Consider the following 15,198-nt stretch of genomic DNA (forward strand, 5'->3'; position numbering starts at 1 on the left):
TACCATACTTCCTGTCTGAGTTGAGTAGATTATAATCCTTAATTAAACCAACCTCCAATCAGACAACAACTTTCACAATAAGCATTCATTGAGATTAATTATCTAAAAGAGTGTGATTAATTACTTAGAGGTGTGTTAATAAATACATTCTTTAATTGTTAAAAGGTGTGAACTTTAGATGAATTTAATCCATTTATAAAAAGTATTGTTTGAATCTTAAAACTCATTTTGCAGCAGATGTGTGGTGTGTTTGACTTTTAATTGTTTTGTGTTTAAAGTTCATTTGTAGTAATTTGATTCTTAATTTCTCTGTATTCATTTGTAGTGAATGTGTGGTAGTTTAATTTATTAGTAAGTAGTAATTTGCATTCATAAAACCCTTGATTTATTACTTTCACCCCTTGAGCAAACAACCGTTATATCTCTCACAAGTTTACAAATCCTAGATTGACATTTGTAAGGGTAATTTCGATTCAATTATATCCATAAAAGGCTATCCTAGTGAACCTCAGTTTTACCCAACATTTTTGGCGCCATTGCCAAGGAGAGATATTAAAGACGTGAAATTATAATAAGTCAAGATAGGAATAGTGAGCCCTTGAGAAATCTTGAGTAATTGTCGACCTTGATTAGGATAGTACCTTTGGTTTCCACTGCAATAAATCATTTAGGTGCATGAATAGGCCTAGAGATAGTCAAGGTAGATTTGTTAAGAATGAATCCGTAGGTAGCTCAAATAATCAAAAGTCACAAAAAGAGAAAAATCCATCAACCATTGAAACCAAGCCAAGTGGTGAAGTTAAAATCCAGTCATTCTCTCAATTCACCTCTCATACTACACCCTTCTAAACTATTGAACAGTTTGCAAAATCATACGAAATTAGGTGTAGTAAGCCTCCAAAGCCCCAGGAACAACCCTTTAAAACATATTTTACACCTTGGGCAACCAAAGTTCTAGAAAAATTCATGGATGACAATGTCAAAAACAACAATGTAGGGGGAAATAATGATGAAAACAATATGAATGAAATTGTTCAACATAATACAACCTTTGAATTTCCTATTCAGCCTCCCATTGATGATGCCCCTATGAAAAATATCCCTCACTCAGCACTTCCCATATTTCAAGGGCCAACCTCTGAGGATCCTGATATGTTCCTATTCAAATTTGATGTCCTTTGTAATAGCTATGATTATCAAAGTGATGCACAAAAATTAAAGCTCTTTCCAACTACTTTGAAAGATGCTGCATTACAATGGTTTATGAGTCTTAGGGACATTAGGACATGGAACCAAATGAAAGATGCTTTTCTATCAAAGTATCAAGAGTACTGCAAGACCAAGGAAGTATGGGATGAAATCTTTTGCATGACTCAATGAGAAGAAGATTTAGTTGAAGATTTCTTGGAACATTTTTCCTTTAGCTTACAATGCTCACGACATCCTGATTTAAATTTAGAAACCATCAAGATGCTTTTCCTAAGAGGAATTCACGATGAAACCATGGATGCCTTAAATTTGATTGGAAAAGGTGATATTTCTAAAATGTCCTTTGAAGATATTTGCAATATATGCAGGAATTATTCATGGTCTCATCGATCTATTCACGGGAATTCAAGTAAGTTTTCCACTATGGGTAATGCATTAGGTATTTCCAAGCATGAAATTGGTAATTTACTTGAAGATATTGAAACTGACTTATTAAATCATATGGGCAAACAAATTGACACATTGTATTCTCGTAGGAAACACGAGGAAGCTGAAAAGGCCTTAGCCGTATATTGTCCAACTTGTCATAAGAAGCATGGACCGGAGGATTGCCCTTATAATCGGACTAATGTAGCATCACTTGAGGAAGCTAGTAAGACTTCAACGCTATGACCTCTTCCTGAAGGGATGATTCCTATGGAATATACCAAAGAACTAGTTTATTATATGGCTTCACAATGCCACTTTTTACCTCAAGGGTTCTCCAATGAATATTTTTCCGAACCACCTCAGCAATTCTCTAACCAAGGCCCATGGTATGGACGTTATCAACAACCTCAACCTTATCAGCAATGGCCCCAAAGGTTTTAGCCTAGTACAAAACCATGGCATCAAACATGGAGGCCGCAACCTGCATATCAACCTCCTCAATCATCATATCAACCTTCACAACCGTATATGCAACCTTATCTTCCACAACAGTCCTTTCCTCCACCACCATTAATAAGCCCCTACCAAAAACCTCAACAATTCCTTCCTCCCATACCTTCATCTTCTTCGAACCCACCTTCAAATCCATCGCAACCTCCTAAACCCACATCCATGCCAACTCAACCAAATACAAATCCCAATAATAAACCTCCTCAACCAATCTATCACACTGAAGTGACTAATTTTCCCACCTATCCTATAACTCAATTGAGTTGGATGGTGTACACCTTAGATCTGGGAAAGCTCTTAAAGGACCTACTATCACAGAGATCCCAGATGAACCTGAAGAGGAACCAGAAAAAGAACCACCCTTTCCTGATCGATTCATTCATAAGCCAGAGCCTAAAGAGCCAGCACATCATGAGTTGATATTTTAAATGAATTATGCAATATTAACATCAAAATTCCTCTTTTGTAGGCTCTTAAGGATGTACCGATATACAACAAGACAATACGAGAATTATGTACCGAACATCAAAAAAAGAAGGATCCAAAGACTATTCAAGTTATTGGACAACATGCAAAATTAATGTTAGGGAATATCAGTATTCCAAAATATGCAGATCCTGGCAGTCTTGTCATCCAGGTAAGTATCGATACTATTGTTATTCCTAATACACTTGTGGATTTAGGTGCTGCTATAAATGTAATGACAAATGAAACAAAAATAAAATTATCTTTAGAGGGACTTAGACCTACTCCTATAGTGCTTCAAATGGCTGATCGCTCCTTAGTCAGACCAGAAGGGGTTATAGAAGATGTCATTCTTTCCATTAATAGTTGGGATTATCCAACCGACTTCATGATCCTAAAGCCCAAAGCTAAGTTGGGGGGATATCCTCTCATCCTTGGAAGACCCTGGTTAGCAGTAGCCAATGCCCACATTAATTGTCGGTCAGGTAACATGGTTATTTCTAATGGTGAGAAAACAAAAGAATTAACCTTATATCCTCCTGCTCAACCATTATTAGATACCGAGGATCCAACCTGGGTCGGCAATGATTCAAATGACTATGTTCCAGTCCTTACCATTGAGCAAGTATAGTATTTTGAAGACCCAATTGATGAGGCCATTTTAGTAAATTTCTTCAAAATAGGTATGAGTCTAATGATATCCTGGAAACTATGGTTTTTCCTTCTCATGCGACTGTTGACTATCCTTTTGGGAATGTTCCTTTAGTTGGCAATCCTAGATCCATTCAGCACTTCCTCACGTTACATCAACTTCTCCCACATTCATGTTTATATAGTCCATTATTATCTTTAGAAAAGCTGGAAACATCATCAAAACCTATGGAAATCTTCCCTGGGCATACCCTTAATGCTAATCCACAATTAACACCAACTCACTTAAGGATCTCATAAGTATGCTTCAAGAGCATAAAGATGCTTTTGCATGGGAATATCAAGACATGCGCGGTATTCATCCTGACACTTGTACCCATCACATTTATATAGAGGAGGGGAGTCGCCCAGTTCGACAACCATAGCTCCAACTCAATCCTGCCTTGCATGATATTGTCAAAGAGGAACTCCAAAAACTTTTCAATGTTTGATTTATTTATCTAGTTTCGAATAGTAGGTGGGTATCTCCCTTGGTTGTCGTTCCAAAGAAAAATGGTAAGTGGCATATTTGTGTTGATTATCGAGCTTTAAATAACGCTATTAAGAAATATCATTTTCCATTACCTTTTATTGATCAAGTCTTGGATACTCTTGCAGGGAAGTGATTCTTTTCCTTTTTGGATAGATTTAGTGGTTACAACTAGGTCTACATTGCCCCAAAAGATTAGGACAAAACTACTTTTACTTGTCCATGGGGAACCTTTGCATACAATGCTCTTCCTTTTGGGTTATGTAATGCTCCCACAACATTTCAACATCAAGTATTAAGTATCTTTGCTGATCTAGTTAATGATTGTGTAGAAGTCTATATGGATGACTTTACAGTTCATGAAAATACCTTTGAAGAAGCCAAAGATAACTTAGAGAAAGTGCTTAAGCAATGTATTGATACTAATTTGTCTTTAAGCCATGAGAAATGTCATATGTTGATGACAGAAGGAATTATCTTAGGTCATTTAATATCATCAAAAGGTATAGAGGTTGATCCCAAAAAGATCCAAATAATTCAAGATCTACCCACACCTTCAACACAAAAAGATGTTCAGAGTTTCCTTGGTCATGCCGGATACTATAGGAGATTTAGTCAGAACTTTAGTAAAATTGCTTCTCCTTTGTTTGGCTTGTTAGCTAAAGTTGTTGTTTTCACTTGGACCCCCGAATGTCAAGAGGCCTTTGAAACCATTAAGAACAAGTTAGTAACTACTCCTATTCTTAGAGGTCCTAATTGGGGATTACCATTCCATATCCACACTGATGCTTCTGACTTGTCAATGGGAGCAGTACTTGGACAAAAGGAGGACAATCTCTTCTATTCAATCTACTACATTAGCAAGAATTTCACTGATGCTGAGGTAAACTATACAGTAACTGAAAAATAATTTTTAGCAGTTGTTTATGCTATTAATAAATTTTGGCATTACATTACTGGTTATAAAGTGTTTGTTCATATTGATCATTCAGCAATTCGATTTTTGATGAATAAACCTATGGTAACCGGTAGGGTTATTCGATGGTTTCTTTTATTACAAGAATTTGATGTCACTATACTTGATAAGCTTGGTCAAGAAAATGTGGTTGCAGATTTCTCGTCTGGGATACCTCAATCAAATAATGAAGTTGTTCCTGTTGATGACTTGTTCCCTGACGAACACCTCTTTGCAATCTATGCCAAAAGTCTGTGGTATGCCGACATTGCCAACTATTTGGTTACATGCAAATTTACACCGCACTTCTCCCCTCATGAGCATCATAAGATGGTGGGCCTCAGTGGATAGTATACTTGGATTAATGGTCTTCTATTCCGAACTAGCATTGACAATATCATGCGCTGCTGCATTCCTGAGGAAGATGTCTTTGACATTCTCCGTGGTTGCCATACTGAACCTTGCAGAGGACACTTTGTTTCTCAACGAATTGCTCACAAGATTTTGACTATAGGTTATTACTAGCCTATGCTTCATAAGGATTGTAGATGCTATGTTCAACATTGTGACCAATGCAAATGCATGGGTTGTCCTACACGATCAGATGAGATGCCACTTCACCCTCAGCTTTCTATTGAGCCTTTTGAAAAATGGGGCCTTAATTTTGTTGGACCTATTAACCCACCATCCACAAACAAGGAATATATTCTTGTTCTCACAGATTATGTCACAAAGTGGGTTGAAGTAGTCGCACCAAAACACGCCAGGGATACCAAAGTTGCTAAATTCTTATATTCTGAAATCTTCACTCGCTTTGGTGTTCCACGTGAAATCACTATTAATCAAGGACCTTAGTTCACTTCATACCTCATTTCTGCATTAATCAAGGAATATGAGATCAACCACAAAAAATCATCACCTTATCATCCTCAAGAGAATGAACAAGTTGAGGTGACTAATCGGGAACTGGAGAACATCCTTACCAAAACTGTTACACTTCATAAACGTGATTGGGCCACATGACTTCCTGAAGCTGTGTGGACCTATCGTACTACATGGAAGACCACCACTGGTCTGACCCCTTATGCATTGGTTTATGGTAAGAAGGTTGTACTTCCTATTAAGTTTGAGATTAAGACTCTTCGAACTGCACTTGAACTCAGATTGAGTCTCTCTGATGCTCAAAAGGAACAACTAACCCAACTCCACTCCCTTTATGAGTTTCATCAAGAGGCACTTCTTCATACCAAACTTGTTCAAAATCAACGAACATTGTGGCATGAAAAACACATTTGTTAGCGTTCTTTTCAGCCTGGCGATTGGGTGCTTTTATACGACTCCCGATTCCAGGATTTCAAAGGTAACTTTCATACAAGGTGGCTTTAACCTTATGAAATTGAACATGTCTATGACAATGGTGCAGTCCAACTCTGCACTGTGGATTTTGAACGTTGCAAGCTTCTTGTTAATGGTCATCGATTAAAGCTATATAGGAGGCCTCTCTCAAAGGAAACTTTCTTTTTGGAGATTGCCAAAGAACTCATCATGGTTCCCTTTGATCTCATTCAGCATTGATTATATATATATATATATATATATATATATATATATTTTTATATTTTTAAAAAAAATTATTAAAAAAAAAAAGGGAAGAGAAGATCCAACAATGAAAACCAGATCTCTGGTGTTGTTGGCCAACTACTTGTTGAGAACTGGGTAGTCCAGTGACTTGTAGTTGTTAGACTTCCTAGACATGAAAATTGGTTCGCCAATGCTTCCAGGTGACACTGGGTTGAAAATTGATTTTTCGCTAGTCTTGTGTCGTAATAAATTTTTTTTTAAAAAAACCAACCTTGATGGTTGTGATAGGAGGTTTCCTTGCTCCTGTCGCCCTTTTTCTTTTCACGCCCATCCTTCTTGCTTGGATGTGGTAGGAGGTTTCTTCGATCCTGTCACTCTGGCCTTTTCAAATACCTACCATCACTCTCCTTGCACGTGTCTCTGTTTGTGATCTTCTCTCTTAATGATAGTTTTCTTTTTCTCAAATCTTTCCGTTGCAGGTTTCACATGCTTCCTTCATTTTCCACGATGCTCCTTCATTTTTCTGGCATAATTACTCCATATTTGGCTCATGCGGCATGGATATTTCTCAATCATTGTTTCAACATTGCCAATCCATCATTCTACTACTTTTCAAGGAGTTTTCTTACCCTTCTTTTTAGTTGTACTTCATTTTCTATTTTTCTATTTCTAGTTTTAGCGAAAATGGGACATTTTCTTGCCAAAGTTGGGGGGGGGGGGGGTGTTGGGGTGTTGTACCTCCGAATTTCCATTAATTATTGCCATTCTTGCCACTTTCTCCTCATAATTTATTCACATAGGTTGAATCCCGATTACCATTATTTTACCTCTGCATTTTCCATTAAAACGACAAATTCTAATCAACCCTCTGTTCCTCTCTGTTTGTCCTTTTGAATTCAAACTTTTCTGCTATTATGGGTGGAAAATGTAAGTGATTTGAACTAGACTCCATGGACAAGCTACTGGTAGACAATGAGGCCTACAAGATTTTTTGCCATGTAGGATGGCATCAATTTTTTTGTCGGCTACAGGGTTATGATCTTACCATTGCTGAAGAATTTGCCCATGCCTTTGATCAAGACTCTATGACAATATGAGGCATCACCTTTCCTGTGACGGTGCAGATAGTGGCCACTGTAACAGATCTTCCCCAAATTGGTGAATTATATTTTCCCACTACTAGTACACGGGTTACAAAATTAAAGACCAACAGAACCAATTTCTTGCAGCGCAATGAGTCCATGGAGGTTATTAAGGGACAAGGAGCTAGACGCAAAACCTTTCCTTTGCCATGGGATTCGGTAACCCAATTTATAGGTTAGTACATTACCTATGAAGGCCGCTTTAATTTTGTTCATGCACATCATTTATGACTCATGCTTCATTTGAGGATAGGGCAACTGGTTAATCTTCTGTATTATATGTATTACTCCTTGAAGAGAGCTTGCACTCAATTTAGAGAAGGTCATGAAAATTCCCTAGCACATCAAGGTTTAATCAAGCTATTGGTCATACATGGTCTTCAGCTCCAGGAAACCCCCATAGCATGGGATGCATTTATTGACCCTGCATATAATGCCCTTCAAACCCAGCAAAAAGAAACAGAAACTATGATTGTGGAACAACCCTCTCTAGACCATGACCTAGAAAAAAACCCTATTGCTGAATCTTTGCATACACCCAAAAAGGGCCTACGCATTTCCTCTAGTACAAAAAAACCTAGCCCCTCTCCAATATGCCATAATCTACCATGCTCTGCTAGCCACTTAGAAAACCTAGCCAATGTTGCTCAATCTGCTACAGATGCCGAAGTTGAGGTTTTGACCAGTAGCTCTAATAAGAAATGAAAAGAAAAAATGGGTAGGGAACACCGCCATCAAATCAGACATACGAAGAAAAAGAGGAATGCACCATTCATAGAAAGTTTGTTAAACCCTACTAATGAAGAAGATAATTCTCACAAAGGTGATACTACTGCAGACTAGTGTGACCCTCAAGATGAATTAGAAAATCCTAACACAAACAAGGAAGGATAAATCCTTGAAAGTCAAGCCAATAAGGAACCTGAATGTGAACCCATAGTACAAATGAGCCCTGATAAAGCCACAAAATCTCCAAAGAACTATCTTGATCAAGACATAAGTCAACAGACACTTGATGTAGGAGGTGAATCTGAACCAGGTACTATATGGCAAGATGATATAGTGAAAAATACCATCCAGAGATGAACAGGTTGAGGATCATTTAAAGAAAAATGTGCAAGACAACTCTAAAACACCTCAGAAAGAACCCCTTCCGGGAAGTGCTACAGGAAATACAGAGAGTTCTTGTCACCTGATGACATCACAGTCTTTGATTGTTCCTGAGATGACTCCAAGGGATCTATTGGGTGCCTTTATTCCTCTTCTTGATCCTATTCCATTGACAGCAACAATACCAGGCATTCCTATGGTTACTGTCAATGAATTTCTACATACTTTTATGCAACTTTGGCAGGAGCTTCAACAATTCAAATCCAGGGTCATAGAATAAGATAACATTAACAGTCCAACTATAGTTTCAAAAGAGTCCATGGAGCACCATGATAGCAATGTTCCACCTGGTTTGTATCTTTTGTTTGCATGAGGACATGCAAATCCTTCAGTTGGGGGGAGATGATGAGTCCTGATAGTGCCCTAATTTTGTTAATCTTTTGCCTCATACATTTCCCACTTCTATGGCATAAAATTCCCTTTTTGCTAAACTATTGATAGGAAATTAGAATATTTCAGTACTTCTCTAAAAGAGGGAAGAATAGTTCCTAAAAGCTATTTATTTTCTAAAAATAACATATTGTGACTTATGCTACTACAGGAGCTGAGAAAGCTAAGGATGCGTAATCGAGTATTTAGCTAGAAGATCCATTTTAAAGATTGTTGTTTTGTTACACTAAGAAATTAGTTTCGAATGGCTCACCTTTGGCCATATGTTATTATAGTTAGACTATTTTATAAATTGTTATATATGGCGTGCAACCAAAACAAACTATTGTCTATGTTTGGGAAACAAGCTAGCAACCATTCGAGTTAGTTGTCAATATGGTTAAACACTTTAGATTATATAAGCAAATGTGAATCAAAAGACCTATGATCGATAATATATGAAATTCCCTATTTTTGCATCATCCCTAAAATACTGAATTGAGAATGCAAAACTCTTATAGCAGCTAGTTTTAAGTTAGTTCTCACCCTGCGTACCAGAGGAGGGCCCCCTCTTGGGAAACTTGGTGAGATTAGTGCAGTTTATTTTGTAAGTATTTTCATATTGTTTATTTCGTGTGTTCCTTTCAAGTTTTAATTGTATGCATTTTCAAGAAGTTTGTTATATATTTGATTGAATCTATATAGAGCTTGTCGATTGATTATCGCTTCATTTGTCTAATGAAGTAATTGGTTGTGATAAGTTATAAAGAAATTGTTTGATATTATCCTATCATTACATAAATCTATTACTGTTTGCCACATTCCTCCTACTGCCTGCACTCATCCTTAATACTCGCAATATCATTTGTTCTATTCCCCTTACCATATCCCTTCAGTCATTGAGCTAAAATACTCCTAATATTCATAGCCTCTTGTCACCATCCAGAGCATTCTATGCCTTCTTTATCATACTTCCTACCACACTCATCACACTCTCTGTTGCACTGTATTAAAACCAGTCAGTTAAAAACCTCCTGTCACTACCATACTTCCTATCGCAGTTGAGCAGATTATAATCCTTAATTAAACCAACCTCCAATTAGACAACAACTTTCGCAATAAGCATTCATTGAGATTAATTATCTAAAAGAGTGTGATTAATTACTTAGAGGTGTGTTAATTAATACATTGTTTAATTGTTAAAAGGTGTGAACTTTAGATGAATTTAATCCATTTATAAAAAGTATTGTTTGAATCTTAAAACTCATTTTGCAGTAGATGTGTGGTGTGTTTGACTTTCAATTGTTTTGTGTTTAAAGTTCATTTGTAGTAATTTGATTCTTAATTTATTTGTGTTCATTTACAATGAATGTGTGGTAGTTTAATTTATTAGTAAGCAGTAATTTGCATTCATAAAACCCTTTATTTATTACTTTCACACCTTGAGCAAACAATTGTTATATCTCTCACGAGTTTAGGAATCCTGAATTGACATTTGTAAGCATAATTTTGATTCAATTATATCCATAAAAGGCTATCCCAGTGAACCTTAGTTTTACCCAACATGTAGTAGCTACATACCCTGCCTCTGTAGTGGATAAAGCATTAAACTTTTGTAAATTAGAAACCCAGCTCACATCTACCCCACCAATAATAAAGACATAACTTGCAGTACTCCAGCAGGTATCAATATCACCTACCAAATCTAAGTCAACATATCCCTATAAATTAGTAGTAGAGCCCCCAAAGTATAAACACTTATTAGATGTTCCTCTCAAATATCTAAGAATCCATTTGACTATATTCCAATGCTTAGTTCCTAGATGACTCATATACGTAATAACAACTCCCACTGCATGTGCAATATCTGGCATGGTACATACCATAGCATACATCAACCTTCCTATAGCTAAAGAAGAGGGTACCATGGAAATCTTATCCTCATATTCTTGTTTCTTGGGACACATCTCCTTAGTCGACTTCAAATGACCAGGTAAAAGTGTGCTGACAGCTTTAGCATTCTCCATAGAGAAATGTCACCTTCTCAACATAATTAGTCTGAGATAGCGTCAATTTCTTGTTCTTCCTATCTCTACAAATCTTCATACCAAGGATTTGCTTTGCTGCCCCCAAATCCTTCATAGCAAATACATGTGCTAATTGGCATTTCAGCCCCTTAATGTGATCCATGTTAGACCCAGCTACAAGCATATCATCAACATATAAACATAAAATAATGTAGTTGTCATCATCCAACCTCTTAAAGTAGACACAGTGATCTAAATGACACCTACTATAACCATGCTCATGCATAAAATTGTCAAATTTTGGATACCATTGTCGAGGTGTTTGCTTCAAGCCATATAAACTTTTCTTCAATTTCCACACTAAGTTCTCCTTACCGTTGACTGCAAATCTCTATGGCTGAGCCATATATATCTCTTTATCAAAATCACCATGAAGGAAAGCTATTTTAACATGAAGCTGCTCTAAATGCAAATCTTTAGTAGTCACAAGACTTAAAATAGTACAGATAAAAGTCATCTTAACAATAGGAGAAAATATCTCATCAAAATCAATGCCCTTTTTCTATGCAAATCCTTTCACAACTAACCTAGCTTTAAATATTTTCTTACCTCCTCCCTCTTCTTTCAATGTGTAAACCCACTTATTTTGTAAAACTCTTTTACCTATAGGCAACTTGCATAAATCCCATGTCTTATTCTTCAGAAAAGAGTTCATTTCATCTTTCATTGCAGACTCCCACTGAATCTTAGTATCCACCTATATAACTTCATCATAACATTCAGGTTCACCAAAATCAGTAAGTAAAATTGAATACAAAGAGGGAGAGAATCTTTTAGGAGGTCTAATTTTCCTTGTTGACCATCTAACATTCACTAGTGTGTGTGGTATTTGTTGTTGCAATTGTTGCACATCATGAGGAATGGCTGGAACATCAAATATTGGAATATCATCCAACACTACACAATCATCTTCTTTCTTCTCATTTTGTTGCAATAGATCTTTATACAACACTTTCTCATGAATATGACATCCTTGCTTCTTAAAATTTTATGATTTTCAAAATCCCAAAGCTTATAACCAAATTCATTAATTCCATATCGAACAAATACACATTTCTTTCACTTAGCTTCCAACTTGGTTCTATTTTTAGAATCTATGTGAGCAAATGCTTCATAGCCGAAAGTTTTGAGAAAAGAATAACTCACCTTCTTACCAGTCCATGCTTCCTCTGGAATACCATAGCCCAAAGGAGTAGAAGGACCTCTATTAATCAAATACATAGAAATATTGACAGCCTCCACCCACATGTGTAAGGGCAACCCAACATGTAACCTCATGCTCCTTGCACGCTCCATTATAGTCCTATTCATGCATTCAACCACTCCATTTTCCTATGGAGTCCTTGGAATAGTTTTCTATCTATGAATACCATTAGTAGAGAAATAATCTTCAAATTCATGACTACAATACTCACCACAATCATCAAATCTGAGACATTTTAATTTCTTAATAGTCTCATTTTCAACCAAGCATTTCCATTTCTTAAAAGTTTGAAATACAATAGATTTCTATCTAAGGAAATAAACTCATACTTTTCTAGTTGTGTCATCAATAAATGTAACATAATAATGAGAGCCACCAAGGGAATATACTTGAGCAAGTCCCCATATACTCTATATGCACAAGCTCTAATTTCTCCTTTTTGTTTTCCTTCCTAGTCTTTACAAAGCTCACTCCCTTTTGTTTTCCACACACATAACTTTTACAAAAATCCATATTAACACATTTCAGACTTGGTAAAATATTATTTGAATGAAGTACTTTCATACCTTTCTCACTCATGTGCCCAAGTCTGTTGTGCCACAATGTTGTATCAGAATCTACAACAACTATTTGTTCTCCCTACTCAACTATAGCAATTGTTCCTAAACATTCATTTTTCTCTGAAACAATTAAAGTAGAAGGAACAATATGACTTGTGCAAAGATATAAGGTGCCTACTTTCACACCTTTTGCTACTACAAGGGAAGCTTTTGAAACCTTCCAATTTTTATCATTAAAAGTAACTACACAACCCTCATCACTGAGTTTCCCTACTAAAATTAAATTCTTACTCAGCCTTGGAACATGTCTTATCTCATGTAGTAGCCAATGATTCCCAATCTACAACTTAATCTTAATTTTTCCCTTTCCAACAATCTAATAGGGTTCATTATCCCCCAAATAAATAAGTCCAAAATCTCCCTAGACATAATCAATGATACAACCTCTATGAGGTGTAGCATGAAATGAAGCACTAGAATCTAAAACCCATGAATCATCAACACTTTCTAAACACAGAAGCAAAGCATCCTCTTTGGATTTTTTACTTACCACATTTGGCTCCTTGTCTCCATATGGTTTATCTCCTTCATTTTTCTTTCAATTCCAGCAATCTTTATTTTTATGACCTGGTTTCCCACAGTACTAATAGTCATTTGGTCCTCTAGATTGAGACCTCTTCCCCATTGACTTTCCTCTTGATTTCCCACAATTTCTAGAATTACTTCCTCTCTCTGTCGTTCTACCCTTGCTTTGTTCACTCAAAGCACTTCCTGATGTAGATCCACCTGAGGATTTTCTACGAGTTTTTTCACTCAAAATAACACCGATCATATCATCATATTTTTGTTAACCTCATAATGGGTTTTGACACTTGAGTGCCAACAAACTTAAACATATTCCACATTGGAGCCGAGTACATCATGCATGCCGAGTGAAGATCAGATACCGAGTGAAGATCAGATACAGAGTGAAGATCGTATACTGAGTGAAGTATTAGTGTCGAGCAACACAAGGTGCTGAGTGTTAACAAGTGCCGAGTAATATAAGGTGCCGAGCTATCCAGGAAATAGCATGTGCCGAGTATCAGCAATACTTCAGGAGCCGAGTAACTCAGTATATCAGCATAAGAGTTTGTAATTGCACAAACTATGATGCAAACAGTTTTTACAGCTGACATAAGGTAAATCTCGAAGGATTTAATGATGAGATCGAATCTTTTATTTTTCCTATTCAATTTACATGTAGCCAATAAGAAAAATAATGAAGGCATGAAACCAATAGAATAAATGCAAATAATGAGCGGAAAATGGAGATTAAATATGGATCGTAGATCCATACCTAACCCTAAAATCTCAAATGTCTTTATAAGGAAGACGAAGTTTCTTTGTAAAGATGATAAGAGAGGAGAAAATACATACAAGGATGCACAAGGAATTCTATTTTCAAAAGCGAAGATTATCAGATCACAAAAAGGATCAAGATCAGAAAAAGCAGAACAGGTGCCTGCATTCAGCAATCAGGGATTGTAATCAGTCAGGTTCATTGTACCTAATACTCTCTAGTAATTGTATTAGAATGAAAATCCTATGGTGATAGGTTAGCTTAACATCTATTTTGTAAATCATTTAATTAGGTGATTAAATCCTTTAATAGGGTGACACTTCATGTTAAGTGTTTGAAATCCTCTAACTAGGTCACTATTGACATAGTGTAAAGCCTTTAACAGGGCAGGCCTTTAATAGGGTAGACCATCAGAAGTGGTTGAACAATATTGCTATAGTAATTTTTGTGGGTATCATCCCCACCCCAGTTTTACCTTCTTATTCTTGGAGGGTTTCTATGTTACCAAATTCCAGTGTTATGAGTTATTGATGCATGTGTTTAGTTACATGTTTATTTGATGTATTTACATGCATGCAATTTACTTTTAGTTAAAAGTTTTATTGGCTAAAGTGTGAAACTTATGATTCACCCCCCCTCTCATATGTACTCTTTCCATATTTGAATATTCCAACAATTGGTATCAGAGCGTGTCCAGGTTCTCACAAGGAAAAGCCTAACAACTTGGAGGAAAAGATCTAAAGATGGAAGCCTTCAAACTTGGAAAGATCATTGAAAATCAGGTGATAGATGTGCAACTTGCTTTGCATAGATTGGAGGAATTCAGAAACAAGTTGAGAAACTCATTAAAAAAAAGGAAGGATCTAGCCATAGCTGAAAATGATATACACTGCAAGGAGATTGATACCACCAACATATTTTCCAATGGAGACACTAAAGAGTTTGATGCAGCAATAGAAGAACTGATGGAGAAAAACAAAATTCAAGTAGAGGAG

General features: G+C 36.4%; 1 protein-coding gene across 1 annotated transcript; it reads left to right on the forward strand.

Annotated features, from left to right (window-relative positions):
* Positions 1 to 2,914: 2,914 nt before the first annotated feature.
* LOC149579722 (uncharacterized) lies at positions 2,915 to 5,603 on the forward strand. Its single transcript, XM_089802463.1, has 4 exons — positions 2,915 to 3,098; positions 4,786 to 5,005; positions 5,135 to 5,262; positions 5,353 to 5,603. The coding sequence occupies exons 1-4, from the start codon at positions 2,915 to 2,917 to the stop codon at positions 5,601 to 5,603; spliced, it is 783 nt and encodes a 260-aa protein (XP_089658589.1).
* The last annotated feature ends 9,595 nt before the right edge of the window (positions 5,604 to 15,198 follow it).

The sequence above is a fragment of the Cupressus sempervirens genome, chromosome 1, assembly GCF_028749045.1.
Source record: "Cupressus sempervirens isolate cs-2001-9-10 chromosome 1, ASM2874904v1, whole genome shotgun sequence".
In the NCBI taxonomy this organism is placed as follows: Eukaryota; Viridiplantae; Streptophyta; class Pinopsida; order Cupressales; family Cupressaceae; genus Cupressus; species Cupressus sempervirens.

Coding starts and splice junctions, on each gene's coding strand:
- LOC149579722 (XM_089802463.1), top strand. CDS start 2,915: ATGGCTGATCGCTCCTTAGTCAGACCAGAAGGGGTTATAGAAGATGTC. Junction 3,099..4,785: donor CCACATTAATTGTCGGTCAG/GTAACATGGTTA, acceptor TTGATCATTCAG/CAATTCGATTTTTGATGAAT. Junction 5,006..5,134: donor ATCTATGCCAAAAGTCTGTG/GTATGCCGACAT, acceptor ATTCCGAACTAG/CATTGACAATATCATGCGCT.